At 36.7% G+C, this 17,488-nt stretch overlaps 1 protein-coding gene across 3 annotated transcripts in view; it reads left to right on the top strand.

The window, feature by feature from the left end:
- Window positions 1-17,488, top strand: part of SPOPL (speckle type BTB/POZ protein like) — a 59,925-nt gene that overhangs the window by 22,407 nt on the left and 20,030 nt on the right. For 2 of the 3 annotated variants that reach the window (XM_067549512.1, XM_067549514.1), the window contains exons 2-4: window positions 12,595-12,731; window positions 12,922-13,043; window positions 13,328-13,479. In XM_067549512.1, coding sequence (XP_067405613.1) covers window positions 12,654-12,731; window positions 12,922-13,043; window positions 13,328-13,479 — 352 coding nt within the window. In that variant the 5' untranslated portion in view covers window positions 12,595-12,653. Of the gene's footprint in view, window positions 1-96; window positions 525-1,480; window positions 1,565-12,594; window positions 12,732-12,921; window positions 13,044-13,327; window positions 13,480-17,488 lie in introns of those variants that run through there. The other variant, XM_067549513.1, reaches the window with a different exon arrangement.

Raw genomic sequence — 17,488 nt, 5'->3', positions numbered from 1 at the left:
GTTGCGGTTTCTGCAACAAAATTATGGCCCATGATTTTCTTACAGCCTTACGAATAACTATTTTAATTAATATCTCTCAATTATTTTGTAGCTAGTTTAATTACTCTAGGCTTGGTTGTATAATTTAGATGTTGAGAGCAGATCTTTCCTGTAGAGGCATAGCTGAGTGGTGGATGTCACCTGAAATGGATACAAGAACTAGAACCTTCTTGGACAACATATGGCCACCAGGCTCACTTCTGTCTGTCTTTCTCTTTCTCATTTTAAAAAAAAAAAGAAAAAAGAAACAAAAAACCTGTCCTCGAGAAGATTATGAACAGGAGAAGGCATTCATGCTTTTGGCCATGGGAGACAGTTCATGATTGTAAATACAGCCTATTAATCTCTTCTGGTATAAGATTTCAGTACCTTTGCTGGATCCTGAACACAAATAGGTCCATTGACTGCAGACAGGGTGAGCAATCCAGAGTCTAGTTCTCCCCTTGAAGACTTCAGGATAGAAGACTTCACTGGTGGTGCTGGCAGTGAGTGTTGTTCAATAATGATCTGCTACTTTTTGTTTGTAAAAACTTGATTCCTGGAACTAGGATGTTACTTCTGAGGGGTTTCTCTCAATTCCCTAGTCTATAAGTGACAGTCGCATTTGGCACAGAGAAGTCCTCTTGTTGGCTGTCTCAGCAGAGAGGCTAGTAATGGAATGGGCATAGATTCAACTATGGGTTAAATCAGCCTTGCAAAATTGTCATGAAAATGTACTAGCCTAGGTGCACAGATTTATTCGCCCACAGTTTGCCATGTTGTTTGATGCTGAAGGGAGGAAAAATACCTTATCCAAGCAAGTAGAATTTTCCTAGGCTGGGGCTTAGTGACCTTAGTGACTTAGCTGTGACCTAGGCTTGCTCACTGAGATCATATGGTACCATTTCATATGAACTCTCAGGATTGTGAAATGTTAGCAGGACAGCATGATGAAGATTATGTTAGCACTTCCTGTTGCGACTTTTCTGTGGCAAAATATGACTACTGTCTCTAGAGAATACAATCCAATGCCTTGGCCAAATCCTACAAATTAAGGAAATGCTCTTTGTGAGTTTGCTAAAGAAGTAGTTTCTACATCCGTTTAACAGTTGAAATAACTTTCAGCTTGTTCAGTCTTGTAGTTTTGTTTTGTATGCAAAATGTCATCTTATGTATTTTAAATTTAACTTTAAAATTGTTCGAAAAGAGATTTTTGTTAATTTAATGTAGTTTCACATGCTAACAACTTGTGTAAGGAGGGGAATAATGTGGGGAAACTAAGCAGTGGAGGGAACATTTTGGTGTATACCAGGAAAAATCCTAATGGCAATAAACTGTTAGAATGGGATAGTCTCCCAAAAGGAGTAGAGCCGGAACACCCATCACTTGGGTCATATAAAATTAGTCTGGGTAATCCAAAAGAAATATGCTGTAAAGAAATAATATTACTTTTGATCCCCAGGGAAATGGACTAGATGTCTCCTGGAGGAAATGGGCTAGATTACATAATCAGTATTTTCAGTCGTTTCCTATAATAATATGCAAGGTGGGTTGATTTAAATCAAAACTATTTAAATAATAGATTTTTAATTATGATTTAGTTGGCAAGCAGGAATCCTTGATTTAAATAATATATTTTAACTGTTTTGCATTTGTACCTTTTGTTTTCTTTAAGCAAGTTTGATTCCAGTTGGTAACCATTAAAATATATTGATTTGCAGCTACATGTAGTCTTTTACACTAAATTTGGGCCTCCTTTTGGCTAACCAGAAAGGTACATTTTAAATATATGTACATTTATGTAAGCAATTATGTAGCTTAAATTACATTTATTCAGTTTATTAATTTATTTTTTATTACATTAGAAAAAGGTGAATTTTATTTACTAGATTCATTTTTTACTTTTGATTTGTGTCAACCTCTGTTTGGATGGAAATACAAATATAATTGAAAAGGCACAAAAACAGCATTTTAGTTTTATTAAATAGTGTTCTTCAGTGTACTGGATACATAAGAAAAGTTTATCAAAACATGTTTTGCATTTAAAACTAAGTAACTTATAAAACAAAGGAAGTACAGTAGAACTTCAGAGTTACGAACTGACCAGTCAACCCCACACCTCATTTGGAACCGGAAGTACTCAATCAGGCACCAGCAGAGACAAAAATTAAAAAAAAAAAAAAAAGAAAAAAGTAAATACAATACAGTACTGTGTTAAACATCAACTACTAAAAAAAATAAAGGAAAAGTTTAAAAAAACAAAGATTTCACAAGGTAAGGAAACTTTCTGTGATTGTTTCATTTAAATTAAGGTGATTAAAAGAGGCATTTTTCTTCTGCTTAGTAAAATTGCAAAGCTGTGTTAAGTCTATGTTCAGCTTAAACTTTCGAAAGAACCACCATAACATTTCGTTCAGAAGAATCTCCATTTCAGAGGTGTTTGTAACTCTCAGGTTCTACATTTAATTAGCAAATTGAACTGATTGTTTCTGCTCACCATTCCTTGAAGATTTTGGAACTGGTAGACCTCATCCTCTCACGGGGTCAAACCAAGATTTATTTATTGTTTGGAAGAGAAAAACAAATATTCCCGCTTTTTCAACTTCAATTGGTTTCTCAATTTTGAATGAACTAGTCAATGAATTGAAGTGGTTGAATAAACTGAAATGAAGAAGATACTCTGTCTGCACTTGCAGAAGAAGCTACTGCAGTCAGAAGCTGCTTTAGCACTTCAGCAAACTCTGGTTCCCGGTGCATAACCACTGACTCCCACCTGTTCAGTGACTTTCTTTAAAAGTTGGCAGTAAACATGAACTGCTTAATACTTTTTGTACTTAATTTAAATGATTATAATAATCTTAACACAGGCAGTTGATTTCAAGTTTAATTTAAAATAGATATATTTTTTATATTTAAATAAAACTGATTTTTTAATAAAATTTTCATCCATCCTGTTATGAAATAATTGATGCGAGGATAATTCCAAGTTTTACTAATAGTCATATATGTGAACCAAGAAGGAATACTATTATACTCTTCTCAGCAGTGGGTTTCCTTCAATTAACAGTACAGCATGTAGTTTTGAGCACCTCAAAAATTAGAGAAAATTCAGAGAGCACAAACAATGATAATTGGAAAATAAGAACTGTAAAGATACATTAAGATAACTCAGATATTGCGTTTCCAGTCCTTCCCTGCAATGCATACATGGTTGGAGGAAAATGGTAATGGTTCCCTATCCTCTAGCACTGTGGGTCTCAGCCTTTTCAGACTACTGTACCCCTTTCAGGAGGAGGATTTGTCTTGTGTATCCCAAGTTTCACCCTACTTAAAAACTATTAGCTTAAAAAAATCAGACATAAAAATACAACAGTGTCACAGCACACTTCCTGAAAAATTGCTTACTTTCTCATTTTTACTATATACTGTAATTATAAAATTTTGACCTCCAGGTTGAGAAACACTGATACAGTATATAGGACAGTATAAACAAGTCATTGTCTGTATGAAATGTTAGTTTGTACTGACTGCGCTAGTGCTTTTCATGTAGCCTGTTGAAAAATTACACAAATATCTAGATGAGTTGACATATCCCCTGGAAGGCCTCTGCATACCCCCAGGGCTGCGTTTACCTCTGGTTGAGAACCACTGCTCTAGCAAACCCTCAGTACATCTGTAGTATAATTTGTTCAGAACTGAAAATTTTTATCTGGCTCCTCCCCACTTTTATTGTCATTGACTTCAGTGGATAGATGATCTCATCATCAAGGCTGGTGATACGTATTATGGGAGCATGTAACTGAGTTATTGTGGATTTAAACACCTCCCCTACCTCCCCAAATGTAAGTTCAAATTTGTTTTACTAATAGCATCCAAGAGAGACATGGAGAAGATGACATTTTATAAAATGGGAAGCTTATGATCAACCAGTTTGTAATGAACTACTCTCTCTTACTAGTTCTGCCACTTTTAATCTAACTTCATATTAAGGCAAGAAATATATTGGATTACAAATGGAATATTAGAATTATTATGCTTACATACTTATAGCTTCTTGTATTAATGGGTATAATACACATCCAGTGTCACTAAAATAATGAATGAGAAGTGTTGTTTTGAAAGAAAGGGTAAATATAGTTGAGGTGGTTTTAAAACTTTTCTATATAAACATGTCTGATTCCAGTGGGAACAGTCTTTAGATGAATATGCCCCCACTCAGTTTCTGGTACCCCTTTGATTAGCTAATTATACTTGTGCTTATTGTCCAGAAGTGGCACTTTTCTAAAGGTACGAATAGTTGATGTGCACTTCCTTGCTTTTTCCTACTTTTATTACCTGTGGTGTAGTCAGACTTGGAAAAATCCTATTTCTGGGACAGCAGACAATTAGGATAGGTGACTTAGATGAATAGTCATATTGCCTGTAAGGCTGATAAATTGAAGATCAGGGTGTGGTATGTTTTTGCTGGACAGCTTGCGTCTTGACTAAAGCAGTTTTATAGTTAAAGTGCATAGAAATTTAACAAAACTCATGCTCTGCTGCTTTGATTTTAGAGTGAAGTGAAAGTGAACCATCTTGTCAATTTCTTGCTGCTTCAGTTGGTGCTCTGATCAGGATCTGGGTCATTGGGCACATCTGGGTGTTCAGTGTGGTATGGAGTATGTAGCTGTAAATCTGCCAGAAAAGAAACTAAATAGATGGAAAGGAGGCAAAAGTAGGCAAGGGAGAGAGTGGGGCTTGAATGATGTAAAAACAGAGACTAGAAAATTGTCTTTGTCAACATCGGTTTTAAAGTGCTTGAGAGAATCTGCCTTGAAGAAGTTGACACTCCTATCCCTTCATTTAAGCAAGTAAGCTCCTATTCCTCGTACAAACTATCCAACAAATCCTCCAAAAGAAAAAAAAGAGGAAGACTTTTTATATTGCTAACATTGCTAAGGTATAAACATCATCTAATTTAAATAGGTACTTTGCCCACAAAATATTTCTAACTGCATGGAAAAGTGACTAATATTTAACAAAAATTAAAATGTTTAGTAGTTGAAGTACAGTAATTGAATTAGCATTCATTAGGTGCTTAGATGCCAGTGCCAGAGTAGAGTGTGGTAAGAATTTAAATTAGTAAATATTAGGTAAATAGTATTTTGTAAGCGTTTTTTAGAATTACCTGTTACTTTCAACATCCTCTTCAGAGGAATAAATTAACCAATTGGCAAATTGCATAGTCTTTTCTTTTCAAAAACATGTTGAGTAAATGTTGTGTGTCTTCCAGCAGGAAATTTAGTCTAGCATAGTTTGGTATACAGGGAATGCAGTTTGACATTTGGACAGAAGTGTACTTAATCTTTGTATTCAGGTGTACTGATCATATTATTTGTATGATTCAGTGTAGTGATTTACAGAAGGACGTAAGTCCTGATAAAGGTAACAGATTGTTCCTTTTAATTAGCTTTTTGACTTATCTTGTCCTCATATTCAGATTTTCTTTCCAATAACATTTTATTATTTTTAAGAACAAATGATCAGTTTACAAGACTAATATTTCAACAGAACAACTCGGTAAATATAAGGTTTCTCATGACTGAGGAATTTTTTTAAAGTATCTGTAGGATTTGGGGAGGAAGATGATGGCCCTTGTAAAGTGACCATAAAGCCATTTTAACCAGCCATGGGTATATTGCCTTAGTGTAAGGGACATCTCTAATGACACAGCTGCTACACTACTCCTGCATGCACACTGCTGTGGTCAAAGGAAAGAGGACATTTAAGATAACTTTGCATGCCCCTCAGTCTGGGTTTGCTATGCGCTGGTTTGATAGTGAGATACATCCTTCATCCTGACTTGGGCTTTTGCACTGTGTTTTAGTCCAAGATTGGGAGCCAGTGAGATTTTAAATGATCAGGTATTGGAAGACTTAATATTTTCTTCTCCAAAATAGCAAATGTCATACTATTATGTTGATTCCAATCACAGGAAGTCTTAAATTAAAATCCAGAGGAACTGCTGTAGCTGTAGCATGTTAATATGCATCAGTTTGCAGAATCACTTTATTGGATTGGAGGGGATTGTATTGACTTCAGATTAATACATTAAAAGTTCATTCATGTAAACATGCATGTTGGATTCCACTTCATACCTTGTTTCTAAATTTAGATATTTAATAGAAATGAAAGCAGTAATTAGTGGAACTAATGTGTATATACACCAGCTGAACTTCAAGAAGTAGTCTGCATTTTTAAAATTTCCATCAAAGACAAAACTTGGGTAGGTCTAAACTACAAAAGGTCAGCTTGTTTGTTAACCTCTTTATGATGGTTCTTGAAGCATGTTCAGTGCATCTAAAGGCAGAAAAATATTATGACCACTCAGACATGCTGTAAAATACACAGTTAAGATATGTTGCCAGCACTTTCATTTTTAGTCTTTTCCTTAATATCTTCTTAGTAACATTACTACCGTCAGTATTCGTTGCAGTAAGATCTAAAGACTCATGGGGGATCAGTTGACTAAAGATGATACTGCATATTACAACCTTATTTTAGGTAACCTCTCGTTTTTTGCCAAGTTACTGCTGCTGTTGTATTTCAGTAGGCTTCCAGGCTAATGTAAGGAAGAATTGCTCTGATGGTTGTATATGTATTCAAATCAGGGTGGATAAAAATCAATGATTTTTTTTAAATAAAAAAATGAATTTTTTACTTAAATTGAATATTTTTGGTTTAAACTAAAACTAGGTTCGTTTAAAAAAAAATTTAAATTTGAAAAAGTGGACCTATGTTAAGGCCTAAATAATAAAGTAATTTAAATTAAATACAAAAAAATAATATTAAGCAGTACACATTTGCTGCCAAGTTTCAAAGAAAGTCAAACCACTGAACAGGTGGAAGTCTGTGGCTAAGCACCTGAAAGTGGAGTTGTTTGAATGGATAAACTAGCTTTTGATTGCATTAGCTTCTTCTGCGGGTACAGAAGAGAATATTTTTCTTCATTTCAGTTTGTTCTATTTCTTCAGCTCATTCAAAATTAAGAAACCAATAGGTAGCTGAAAAAGCAAAAACGTTTGTTTTTCATCTTCCAATCTGCATAAAAACTAGGTATAAGAGGATGAGGTGTACTAGTTCCAAAATCTTGAAGTAATGACCAGAAACAATCAGTTAAATTAGCTAATTAGATACTTCCTTTCTTTAATAAATTTAATTTTAATAATGTTTTGATAAATTTTTCTTCTTCTGTATATAGCACATTTAAGATAGTTTTATTAAATTGTACATTTTGTAATTATTTGAATTTTAATCCAAACAGAGCTTGACACAAATCACACACGAAAAAATTTAATTATCTATTAAAAAGTTAAGCGATATAATTGCTCAAAGAAATGTGTTCTGATATGGTGTATCCTCTTGGTTAGCAAGAAGCAGCACCAAATTTAGTGTAGTTGGAAATCAGATTTTAATGGTTACCAACCAATCAGAATCTTCCTTTCTTTATGCAAATAACTAAGAAGTACAAATGCAAAACACAGTTAAAATCAAAGATTTAAATAATGCTTTCCTGCTTGCTACTTTAAATCATAATTAAAATAATTAAAATTGATTAGTCAAAAAAATTTGATTTAGTATATAATATTTATATAGACATTCCAAGTGTCTGAGAATGACATTGTTTCCTTTGGCAAAATATTTCTCTAATCTTTCCTGTATTGGTCTTTCTAGATTGTTTATTCTTATTGTACTATTCCTACAGCTATTAAACTTAAGGCCAATATTAGTAGCTAAAAACAACTAAACTATTAGTTGAATTGATAGTTGAGAAACAAACCCAAGTGGTTTCAGAACAGAAGTTCTTTAAGACCTGTAAGAATTGCCAGTAGTACAGTTTTAATTGTATGGTGGTGTAAAGGGAGAAAAGGGAAGTTTGCAGGCCACTAAAGAAACTTGCAAGGCGGGGTGGCACCTACCTACGTTGCAAAACAGTGCCATGAGTGTAAGTGTATTTTCTTTAATTGAAGTATTTTTCTTTAAGATGGAATGGTCTGATACAAAATGTTTCTGTCTTCAAAATCTGTTTAGAATAAAGCAAGTTTTCATTGGCTGAGTGCATGTTTTGCCATGAGTGTCAGAATGGAACAGTTCTTACAGGATAACAGGTGTGGGTAAGTTGTGACACTGGTCTTCAACAGACTTCTTAAATCATTCTTCACTGCTTAACTTTTGTGGAGGAAAATGTTATTAAACTTCAAATCCAGTAACATAGTATAATAAAACTCTTTTCTATAAAGGTTTCACATGTGCTGTAGCTCATTTTAAGATGCTTAACATCTGATACTTTAGCCTTTAGAATTTTATGGCTAATCACCTGTCAATTTTCACTTTGTAAATGCTAAGTATGCTTATTTTGAGTGTTTGTCACTCATTTTCAATACTTTTTAGATATAAATGACCCTCTGATAGCTGAACTACAACCAGCAGGAATTGGTACAAATAGTTGCACTTTTTTTATTATTTTTATCTACACAGTTTAAAAGAATGCTGGCAACATGCTTTACAATGGATAAAATGTCTTAGGCCAGTAGTTATTTCTGAATGTTAAGACCATCCTTTAAGTTTGGACAAGTTAAGCTGCTGAACATAATTGATTATTTTCTGTAAATATACTTTACAGGGAAAATTCATGCCCTTTGTGTACCCCCAGAAAATATACAGACCCCTTGGAGGCAATGAACTGTGAAACTCTCTTCTTTAGATTGTTTTGATATTAAACTACCTGAATCAATGGCTTTGGTCAGGAAAAGAAGCTCAGTAATTATCCACTAGCTAGGAAACCATCTTTTTGGAAAGGGCTTCCTTTCTCATTCTATTCCTTTAGCTTCTATCATTTTTTGCATCCAGGTATTCCTCATTCACTTATTTTCTCTCTGCTTTTCTGTCCTATCACTGATGATCTGAGTTCACAATGAAAGGAAAACCCAAGTAAAAGTGTACTGCAATAAAACTGAGATGTACAACTTTAAAAAAAAAAAAAATCTCTAACACATGGATTTAGAAAAAGTTAACTGTTTGAAAACCTGTCTGAGACAGGGAGGTGAAGATTATACTGCTTCAAGGAAATCATGGCAGTATTTATTTTCTGCTGCTTTTGAGGTTAAAACTGTTGAGCCAAGATTGTGCAGGAAGGAAACTAGTTACTTTGGATCAAAGAATATGGATATGATGCATTTTCTGACTTTCCTCTCTTGGTGGCATGGTGGTAGCATGTTTCCTGGAATCTTAAAATCCAGGAGTTTCTGTGGAAAATATCTCCCCCCCTCCCCCCCATTATACTGGCACTCCAGTTTCCTATAGCGGACTACTTAGGGTAACTGCATTGTCTCGGCTGCAAAGGATGATTGGGGTGAGCTGGAGAGCTTCTGTTGGTGGCACTGCTGGCCAAGAAAATTAAACCAAGGCCAGGAGTTTTAGGGGAATGTGAAGGGGATAAAGATTGTACCATGACTTGTCCTGTGTGGAGAAGGAAAAATTTCTGGCTATTAGAAGCAGAATAATTATTTGACCCGAGTCTGGCAAAGATCACAGCTAAGGACAGTAGCTGAGGCCAGGAAAAAGGAAATACTTTAATTGTTCAGAGGTTCACAGATCTGTTACAATGGGTGCATCAGCGTGGTTTCGGCTTGGGCACAAATCTGTCAGTCGCTGGTGGGAGGGGAATGTCCTGTTCCCTGAATTTCCTTCAGTCTTACTGCCTCCAGTGGTGACCTAGCCAGACCTCCTTGCTGCAGAGCTTTTCTGAGGGAAATTCCAAACTTTGTTCAAATTTCTGACAATTTGGGACAACATTTGTCCATCTAATTCCTAGCTGTGCCTCAGGACAGTATTTGTGTTTAAGGAATACTGTCCCCTCAGCACTGCTTCCCCTTTTCAGATATTTCCAGAAGCTGGTGCCCCTTCAGTGAATGAGCTAGGCTTGAAAAGGCCAGAGGCAAAAAGATATATCTGTCTCTCTCCTGGAGCTCAGCCTGCTCTATGGACAGTACACGGTTCCTCCTCATAGCCAGTCTGAGTGGGGTCACACAGTTCTTTGTTCTTGGGCAGGATTGAGAAAAACTGGCTCCAAGGACAAGCAACTCCTTCTCATCACTATGAAGAGAGTGTTGCCAGTGCCAGTGGGAAGATGATGCTTATGTCCATAGAGCCTGCAACAGCAGCCATGCTCTTGCCTTTTCAGTTGCTGCCTCCCCTCAGGCTGCCAGTGGAGGACACTAGATACGGCATGGATACTGCCACTGCTGTCAAGTCTGGTTAGAGGCCTTTACGCCCAACTCCCTAGTCCCTCTCTATAACAAGACTGGCTGTGGTTCTCTGATATCCCAGGCTGGGGCTTGCTTGGGAAATGCAGAGCCCCCTGGTGTTTGTGGCTCCCATGTAATGGAGAGGGATTGAGTTTCTGTGGACTTCATCCTGAATTCCAGGCCAGTACCTTCTTTGAGAAACCAGTGACGAGAGACCGTAAGCCCAGTGTCTTTGCGGCTTAGGGGAGTACTAATTTAGTGAGAATCTACAAGCTTAGTTATAGGAAGAAGTAAGAGAAGGGGACAGACCTGAGCGGATGGGGGGAGAAGAAAAAAAAGCTATTTTGGTATTTTTAGCAAAAAGGCACAACTAATCAAATTTGTGTTTTTAATTTGGTTGAAAGGGTTGGCAAATACTAAAACTTAATAGGAAAGCAGAACTGTGGAAGGGGAGGGAGGCAAAGGAAAATTTAATCTGTTGGTGGTGTTTTGTTCACTTTGGGAAAATGTCTTGCATTTTTTTTTCCTGTTTCACTACCATCTATAAGACTGCTTTCTCATTCAGTGCAATAATTGTCAATATAGTTGCTAGTTAGACTCTAATGGGAGTAAAATAAGCTTTCAGAACTTAATCTGGATTGTCGTCATAATCATTGCCACTTTAATGCAAATATGTATGCTTTTTCTGTCATTGAGTTAGCCATGTTGCTTTATATATAAACCATACTGAAACAATTTAAAATTTTGGCTTCAGGATAAATCAATCAGGATAAAAATTTCAGGATAAAATTGATCAAATATACTTGAAGTTAGGCAAAAAGTTATATTTGTTATTATTATGACTCAGAAAATGGTGGGGAAAATATGATAGGCTTATTTAAATCTCTTTTATCAGAAAATGTGAAGCCTTTCTTATATATTAAATGGTTGTGGTATTTAAATCATTTTGGTATTTAATGGAAACAAAACTGCTCATGGTTAGCTTGCTATAGTGTCACTCCTGTAGTATGGTGATCATGTTCTCGTTTCAATGATACTTAGGGACTTGGTTAAAAGAATCTTTGTGCTGAGAAAATTTTGGAAAATATTTTATTGTAGGAACATGCTTTACACTTCTCCAGTTTGTCTCAACTTCTAGTGTGTTGGAGAAAACATGCTATAGAGATGTAAGAGTAAACCATACCAAGAAAGTTTTAAGTTATGCCTTCGAGACACTTAGATGAGCTCCCAATTACATGACAATTGTGGCAGTTGCCTACTGATGTACTCATGGCTTATTGTAGGGGTCAGCAACCTGTGGCACACGAGATGATTTTGAGCGGCACTCACACTGCTATTGGTGCCAGGGTTGTATAGTTTTTGGTGGTGCCAGGAGCGGCTTCTGGGCCCACGTCAAGTGGCAGAGCGGTGGGGGGGAAGGAGCAGGGCCAGGAGGGGGAGTGGCTGCTGCACGGCACTGCTTGGGGCCAGGAGCTGCTCCTGGCCAGGGCGCTGGGCCCACATCACATGGGAAAGGGCGGTGCTGGGGCCTTATAAATGTTAAAACCTATTACTGGCATGCAAAACCCTAATTAGATTGAATGAATGAAGATCTGGCACGCCACTTCTAAAAGGTTGCTGACCCCTGGCTTATTGCTAAAAGTGGGACTCCTTCATTTAAAAAGAAATTGAGTTTATATCTTGTGTCCTTAGTACTACTTAATAGAAGTGTGAAGAGAATACTACTTTTTAAAATATCATAATTTTTCTTATCCTTTCTTTTAAGAATCCCTGTACTATTTGACTCTCTCGTGTCCTGAGATGACAAGCCAACTTTGTGGCTGACACTTTATCATTATTAATTTATTTCACACAATGTGCAAGACACTTTATAAACCAAAAGACATAGTCCACAAGGGAAGGCTTATAATATGACTAGAATGGTCAAGGTGGTAATTGGTGATGGTAATGTTAGAATAGCACAATTATTTTTGATGTACAAAATATAGGTTGTCTCTACTGTTCTAAAACTAAATATCACATTGGAATCCAGCTTGCAGATCTTTGGGTAGAATGTGATTCTCAATGCGTGCGTGGGACCTAACTTGTGTAGATATAAATGCAAACTATTGCCTTCTCTATTAGATGTTGCTTTTGTTATTTGCAGTAATTTATCTAATGCAATTTGAAAACTACAGAAATAAAACAATAGCCTGGGTACCAAAATGTAGTAATAGGCTTATTTTCCCCCCATTAAATTATTCTTTGGTCAATCTATTTTTATTAAATGTAATAATCTTATTTTTTGTAGAAAAATTGCTGAAGTGTGGATTGCTGCCTTGATACTGTAAATCTGCAATAAAGGTGGCAATGTCGAGAGTCCCCACGCCTCCACCGCCTGGAGAGATGTCCAGTGGACCTGTGGCTGAAAGCTGGTGTTACACACAGGTAACTTATATAAAACTTCAGAGATTGGGCTTTTCTTGTCACAAGATCAGTCTACGCAAATGTTTTTCTTATAACAATTTGAACTGTGCTGAAAATTCAACTAGTTCTCATCGGTAATTGTTACCTATATGAAAAATAAATTAAAAACTGAAGTATCAAGTTGAAGTAATTTTCTACAACTTTTGTTCAGGTTAAAGTAGTAAAATTTTCCTACATGTGGACCATTAATAACTTCAGTTTTTGCCGAGAAGAAATGGGTGAAGTTTTAAAGAGTTCTACATTTTCATCAGGGCCAAATGACAAAATGAAGTGGTAAGATCTCTTATTTTTGACAGTTGCTTGTGGTCTTTTTTTTAACTTAAGGGGCTCTGAAGTTAAGTAATGCATTAAACACTGAATCAAGAGACGTTTTTGAAAGGCTTATAATACTAAGTATCTAGTGTTTTTCAGATAAGTCATGGTTATAGCAATCATAAAGGGGTAGGGGTATGTAAGGGAAACATGAACCTGTCAGTTTACATCATAATGATGTATTATCAAAATGTTTCTAAATTTATTCTGTTCAATTTAAAATTTAGTCTTTTAATTTGTTTCAGGTGCCTGAGAGTAAACCCAAAGGGTTTAGATGATGAAAGCAAGGACTACCTGTCATTATATTTGCTTTTAGTCAGTTGTCCAAAAAGTGAAGTCAGAGCAAAATTCAAATTTTCCCTTCTGAATGCTAAAAGAGAAGAAACAAAAGCAATGGGTAAGTGGAATTACAAATGGTGTAATGCAAGCTTATAAGGAAATCCCCATGAAATAAAACTGCAGTGAACTCACTTTCACTTTTAAAGTAGAGGATTTAACACTGAGGCAAACTTTAAACTATAATGTTTAAAGGTCCTCATAGGATCTTCATTCAATTTAAAAAGAAACACTTTTTTCCATATTTTGCTCCACTATGAACAATGAGCTAATCTTAAACGTTGTAAATTATAATAGATTGCTAACCACAGTCATTTCAGATTCAATCTTTAGTCTGTTACCTGCCTCTTGTAATGGATTCTGTTTTGGTACCCTATTTTTGCTTCTTTTGTAAAGGATTTATTTTCTTCTTGTTGATAATTGCAGTGTCATGAGCTGATGCATGCTGATCAATTTCCACAGTTAATTACGTTAAGCTGAAATTCTTTTTTATTGGCATCTCTTTACGTGTGTGTCGAACTCTAAACTTTGTTCAACTTCTTCCCAGTTGTAGTATAGTGCAATGGTTCTCAACCAGGGGTACATATACCCCTGGGGGTACTCAGGTCTTTCAGTGGGTATATCAACTCATCTAGATCAGTGTTTCTCAATCTGGGGGTTACAGCCCTCAGTGGGGTCACAGGACAGATTTAGGGGGGTCACAAGTGCAGAGCCAGCATTAGGGGATGGCAGGCAGGGGCCCACGCCACAGGGGGCCCCACGAAGCTAAGTTACATTCTTCAGCCCCACTGCTGAGAGCTTAGGCTTCAGACACGGTTCACAAGTAAAAATCAGGCTTAAGTATCACACTGAAATGTAAGTACAATATTTATATTCCAATCAATTTATTTTATAATTATATGGTAAAAATGAGAAAGTAAGCAATTTCTCAGTAATAGTGTGCTGTGACACTTCTGTATTTTTATGTCTGATTTTGTAAGCAAGTAGTTTTTAAGTGAGGTGAAACTTGGGGTACGCAAGACAAAGACGACTCGTGAAAGGGGTACAATAGTCTGGAAAGGTTGAGAACCATTGGTATAGTGCATCCCAAGCTTTCAAAAATCATGATATTGGATCATGAGATTTTTTTTTTTAATTGGGGTTTTTTATTTGCCTTTTTGCTTTTGAGCCTTTGGTTCATGTTCTCAAAATTTCTCTCCCAGAATGAGGTCTAGAAACTTTTTTTATATGACTGTAACTACATGATTCAAGGAGCTGGAATGCTTAAGAAAAACACCAATATCATGAGAGTCTGTAGCAATGCACAAATTGGCAGATCTCTGGATTGGAAATTCAGAGCACCACAGGACCACTGGGTAGTGTCTTGGCTTTTTGGACAGACCCCCTGGACTAAGTTTTTCAGATCTTTCTTCCTACTTGAATTTTGAAATCCTTACTTCTTTCTAGCTGTTACCAGATTTGCCCGTCACCTCGGAGTTTGCTCATTTATTAGGGTTACCTTCCTGGAAGGGGGTGTGGGATTCTATTAATGTACTGCTTGTGTTACTTGTGTGTTCATATGGCTACAGGTCCTCTCCCAATGGAGCTATCCTGCAGGACCTAAGGTTTTCAGGGCTGGGTTCCTCCAGCCCCAGATTCAAATAAAACCCCCACGTATATACACACACACATTCCGGATTAGCTGAGTGCGTCTGAGCAGACCAGGCTATCAGCACTCTCAGACCCCTTATATGTCCCTGAACTCAGCAGACTGGATGACACAACACTTTCAGTGGCCACCCTTATATGCCCCTTTGCACCGCTGAATAGAGCACGCTTCTGAGCAGGCTGGGTCCAAACAGCACTTTTCAGCTGCCACCCTTATATGCCCCTGGACTCTGTAGGCTAGGCAGAGCAGCACTCCTCAGCTGCCTCCCCCACCCCCTCTACAATTGTTCTAGTAGCAACCCCCTTGATGAGCAAACCGCACAGGATTTTTGGGCACTCTAGGGATCTTTGGCTTAGGTAAAAGAAGCGTTGCTGCAGAGCAAGATAGGGAAGCCAAGAATACAAAGGAGTAAGTGGATTTGGAGAGAGACACTGGCAACCAGCGTGATTATAACAATTATTTTATTGCAAGGTATATAAAACTTATGATACTAATAGTAATACCATACAAGGAGAGAAAAACAATCAAACGCTTACAGTACTACGCAATTTCAGTTGGGGTATTGGAGAAGGCCAGCCCAGGTTTGATTACAAAAGTAGAAAGTTATACCTGGACTGAAAGAGAGAAAGTGTTGGGGGAAGAGGAGGCTTCTCACCACTCACTACAGCTCAAAGGTTCCCAGGAGACAGGCTGTTCAGCTTAGGGTCCAGAGTGATTAAGACAGGCAGAGCCCCCTAACACAATCAGTCAGGAAAAGGGCTCATTCACCTGCACATCTACTAATGTAATATATGCCATCATGTGCCAGCAATGCCCCTCTGCCATGTACATTGGCCAAACCGGACTGTCACTATGCAAAAGAATAAATGGACACACATCAGACACAAAAAATGGTAACATCCATAAACCAGTCGGAGAGCACTTCAATCTCTCAGGACACTCTGTAGCTGACTTGAAAGTTGCCATACTTCTACCAAAAAAACTTTAAAAACAGACTTCAGCAAGAAACTGCAGAGCTGGAACTCATATGCAAACTTGACACAATCAAACTGGGTCTGAATAGGGACTTAGAATGGTTATCTCATTGCAAGAAGTAATTGTCACTGTTCACACATTCTCACCTTCTAATCAATGGTTGTGAATAGGCCTCATCTACTGTAACTAAATGGACTTTGCTAACACCTACCTTCCCTATTGTTATTCTTTACCCTTGGATGTGTATATATACCCCCTATCTGATTTCTGTTTCTTGCATCTGACGAAGTGGGTTGCAGCCCACGAAAGCTTATGCCTGCAGAAATTAAATTTGTTAGTCTTTAAAGTGCTACAGGACTATCGTTGTTTTTGGGTGTTTTTGTATTAAGTGCAGAATTCGATGTTGCAGTAAACAAGAAATTGGGCAACAAGGAAAAATATTGAGTAATGCACTGAATGGGACCAGGTCCTATGGGGGAAAAATAGTATGTGATTGTGGAATTAGATTGTATAATAATGCCCAAGAGGGAGAATTCAGGTTGCCCATGGAGCCTTATTTATGGCATTTCCTCACTTTCAAGTGACTGGCTTTGCAGTCTGAATAACTATACAATTTTACTATAAAGGCTTGATTATTAAAACATTTAGGATGTCAGATATACAAATAAATACAATCCAGGTAAGCCTTTTTGGTCATAATGTTTACCAAAGTGAATAACTTTGGCTTGCACATACTCTGATCTTTATCATATTCAGAAGGATAACTAATACCAGGATAAAGTGAAAAGTGGCATTTGGTGGTGGGGGTTTCCATGTTTGTGTCTCTGACTTCAGATCATATGGTCATTTTGCAAGTAAAAGATTGCTTCTCAAACTTACCAGTCCTACAAACTCAATATAGTTTCTGAGAGGCAAGCTGAGTTCTCTCTTGAGTGCATTATACTCCGGTTCTGCACAGCGTATTGTACCTTCATTAATTCAGTTATACATGTGCAATCTGACTTCAGTAGATTTATAGCTGTTAAGATAAAAGCTTGCATTATTGTTTTCAAGATTTTGAAAAACCTTCCTAACCCAAACAGGACAAAAAGTTGAAATCTTGGAAAAATTTCACTAACCAAAAATCTAAATAATTCAAATTTGGTCAGTTGAGAGATCAAAATCAAAACAACTGCTTTTATTTTTGTATTTTACAATAACAAAATATCAATTTCTAAATTAAAGCTCATTTTGATCTGAAAAACAGGACTCTCTTGTTTGTCAATTTTTCACATTTTCTCATTTCAAAACTTTTTTCAAAAAATTCAGCAAAACCAACCCAAAGAATTTTGGTTTTGAATAATCAGAATTGACTGACTGAAATTTTTTTCCCAATCAGCTTGAGTGACTACACAAATTAGCTAGAGAGGAAATAGCTAAATAAATAGTCCTTGCTTTAGTACAAATA

Source organism: Emydura macquarii, unplaced genomic scaffold (assembly GCF_026122565.2).
Source record: "Emydura macquarii macquarii isolate MOO-44397 ecotype Brisbane River unplaced genomic scaffold, CSIRO-AGI_Emac_v2 contig_1253, whole genome shotgun sequence".
NCBI lineage: Eukaryota > Metazoa > Chordata > Testudines > Chelidae > Emydura > Emydura macquarii.
This window is presented reverse-complemented; position numbering and strand designations above follow the sequence as displayed.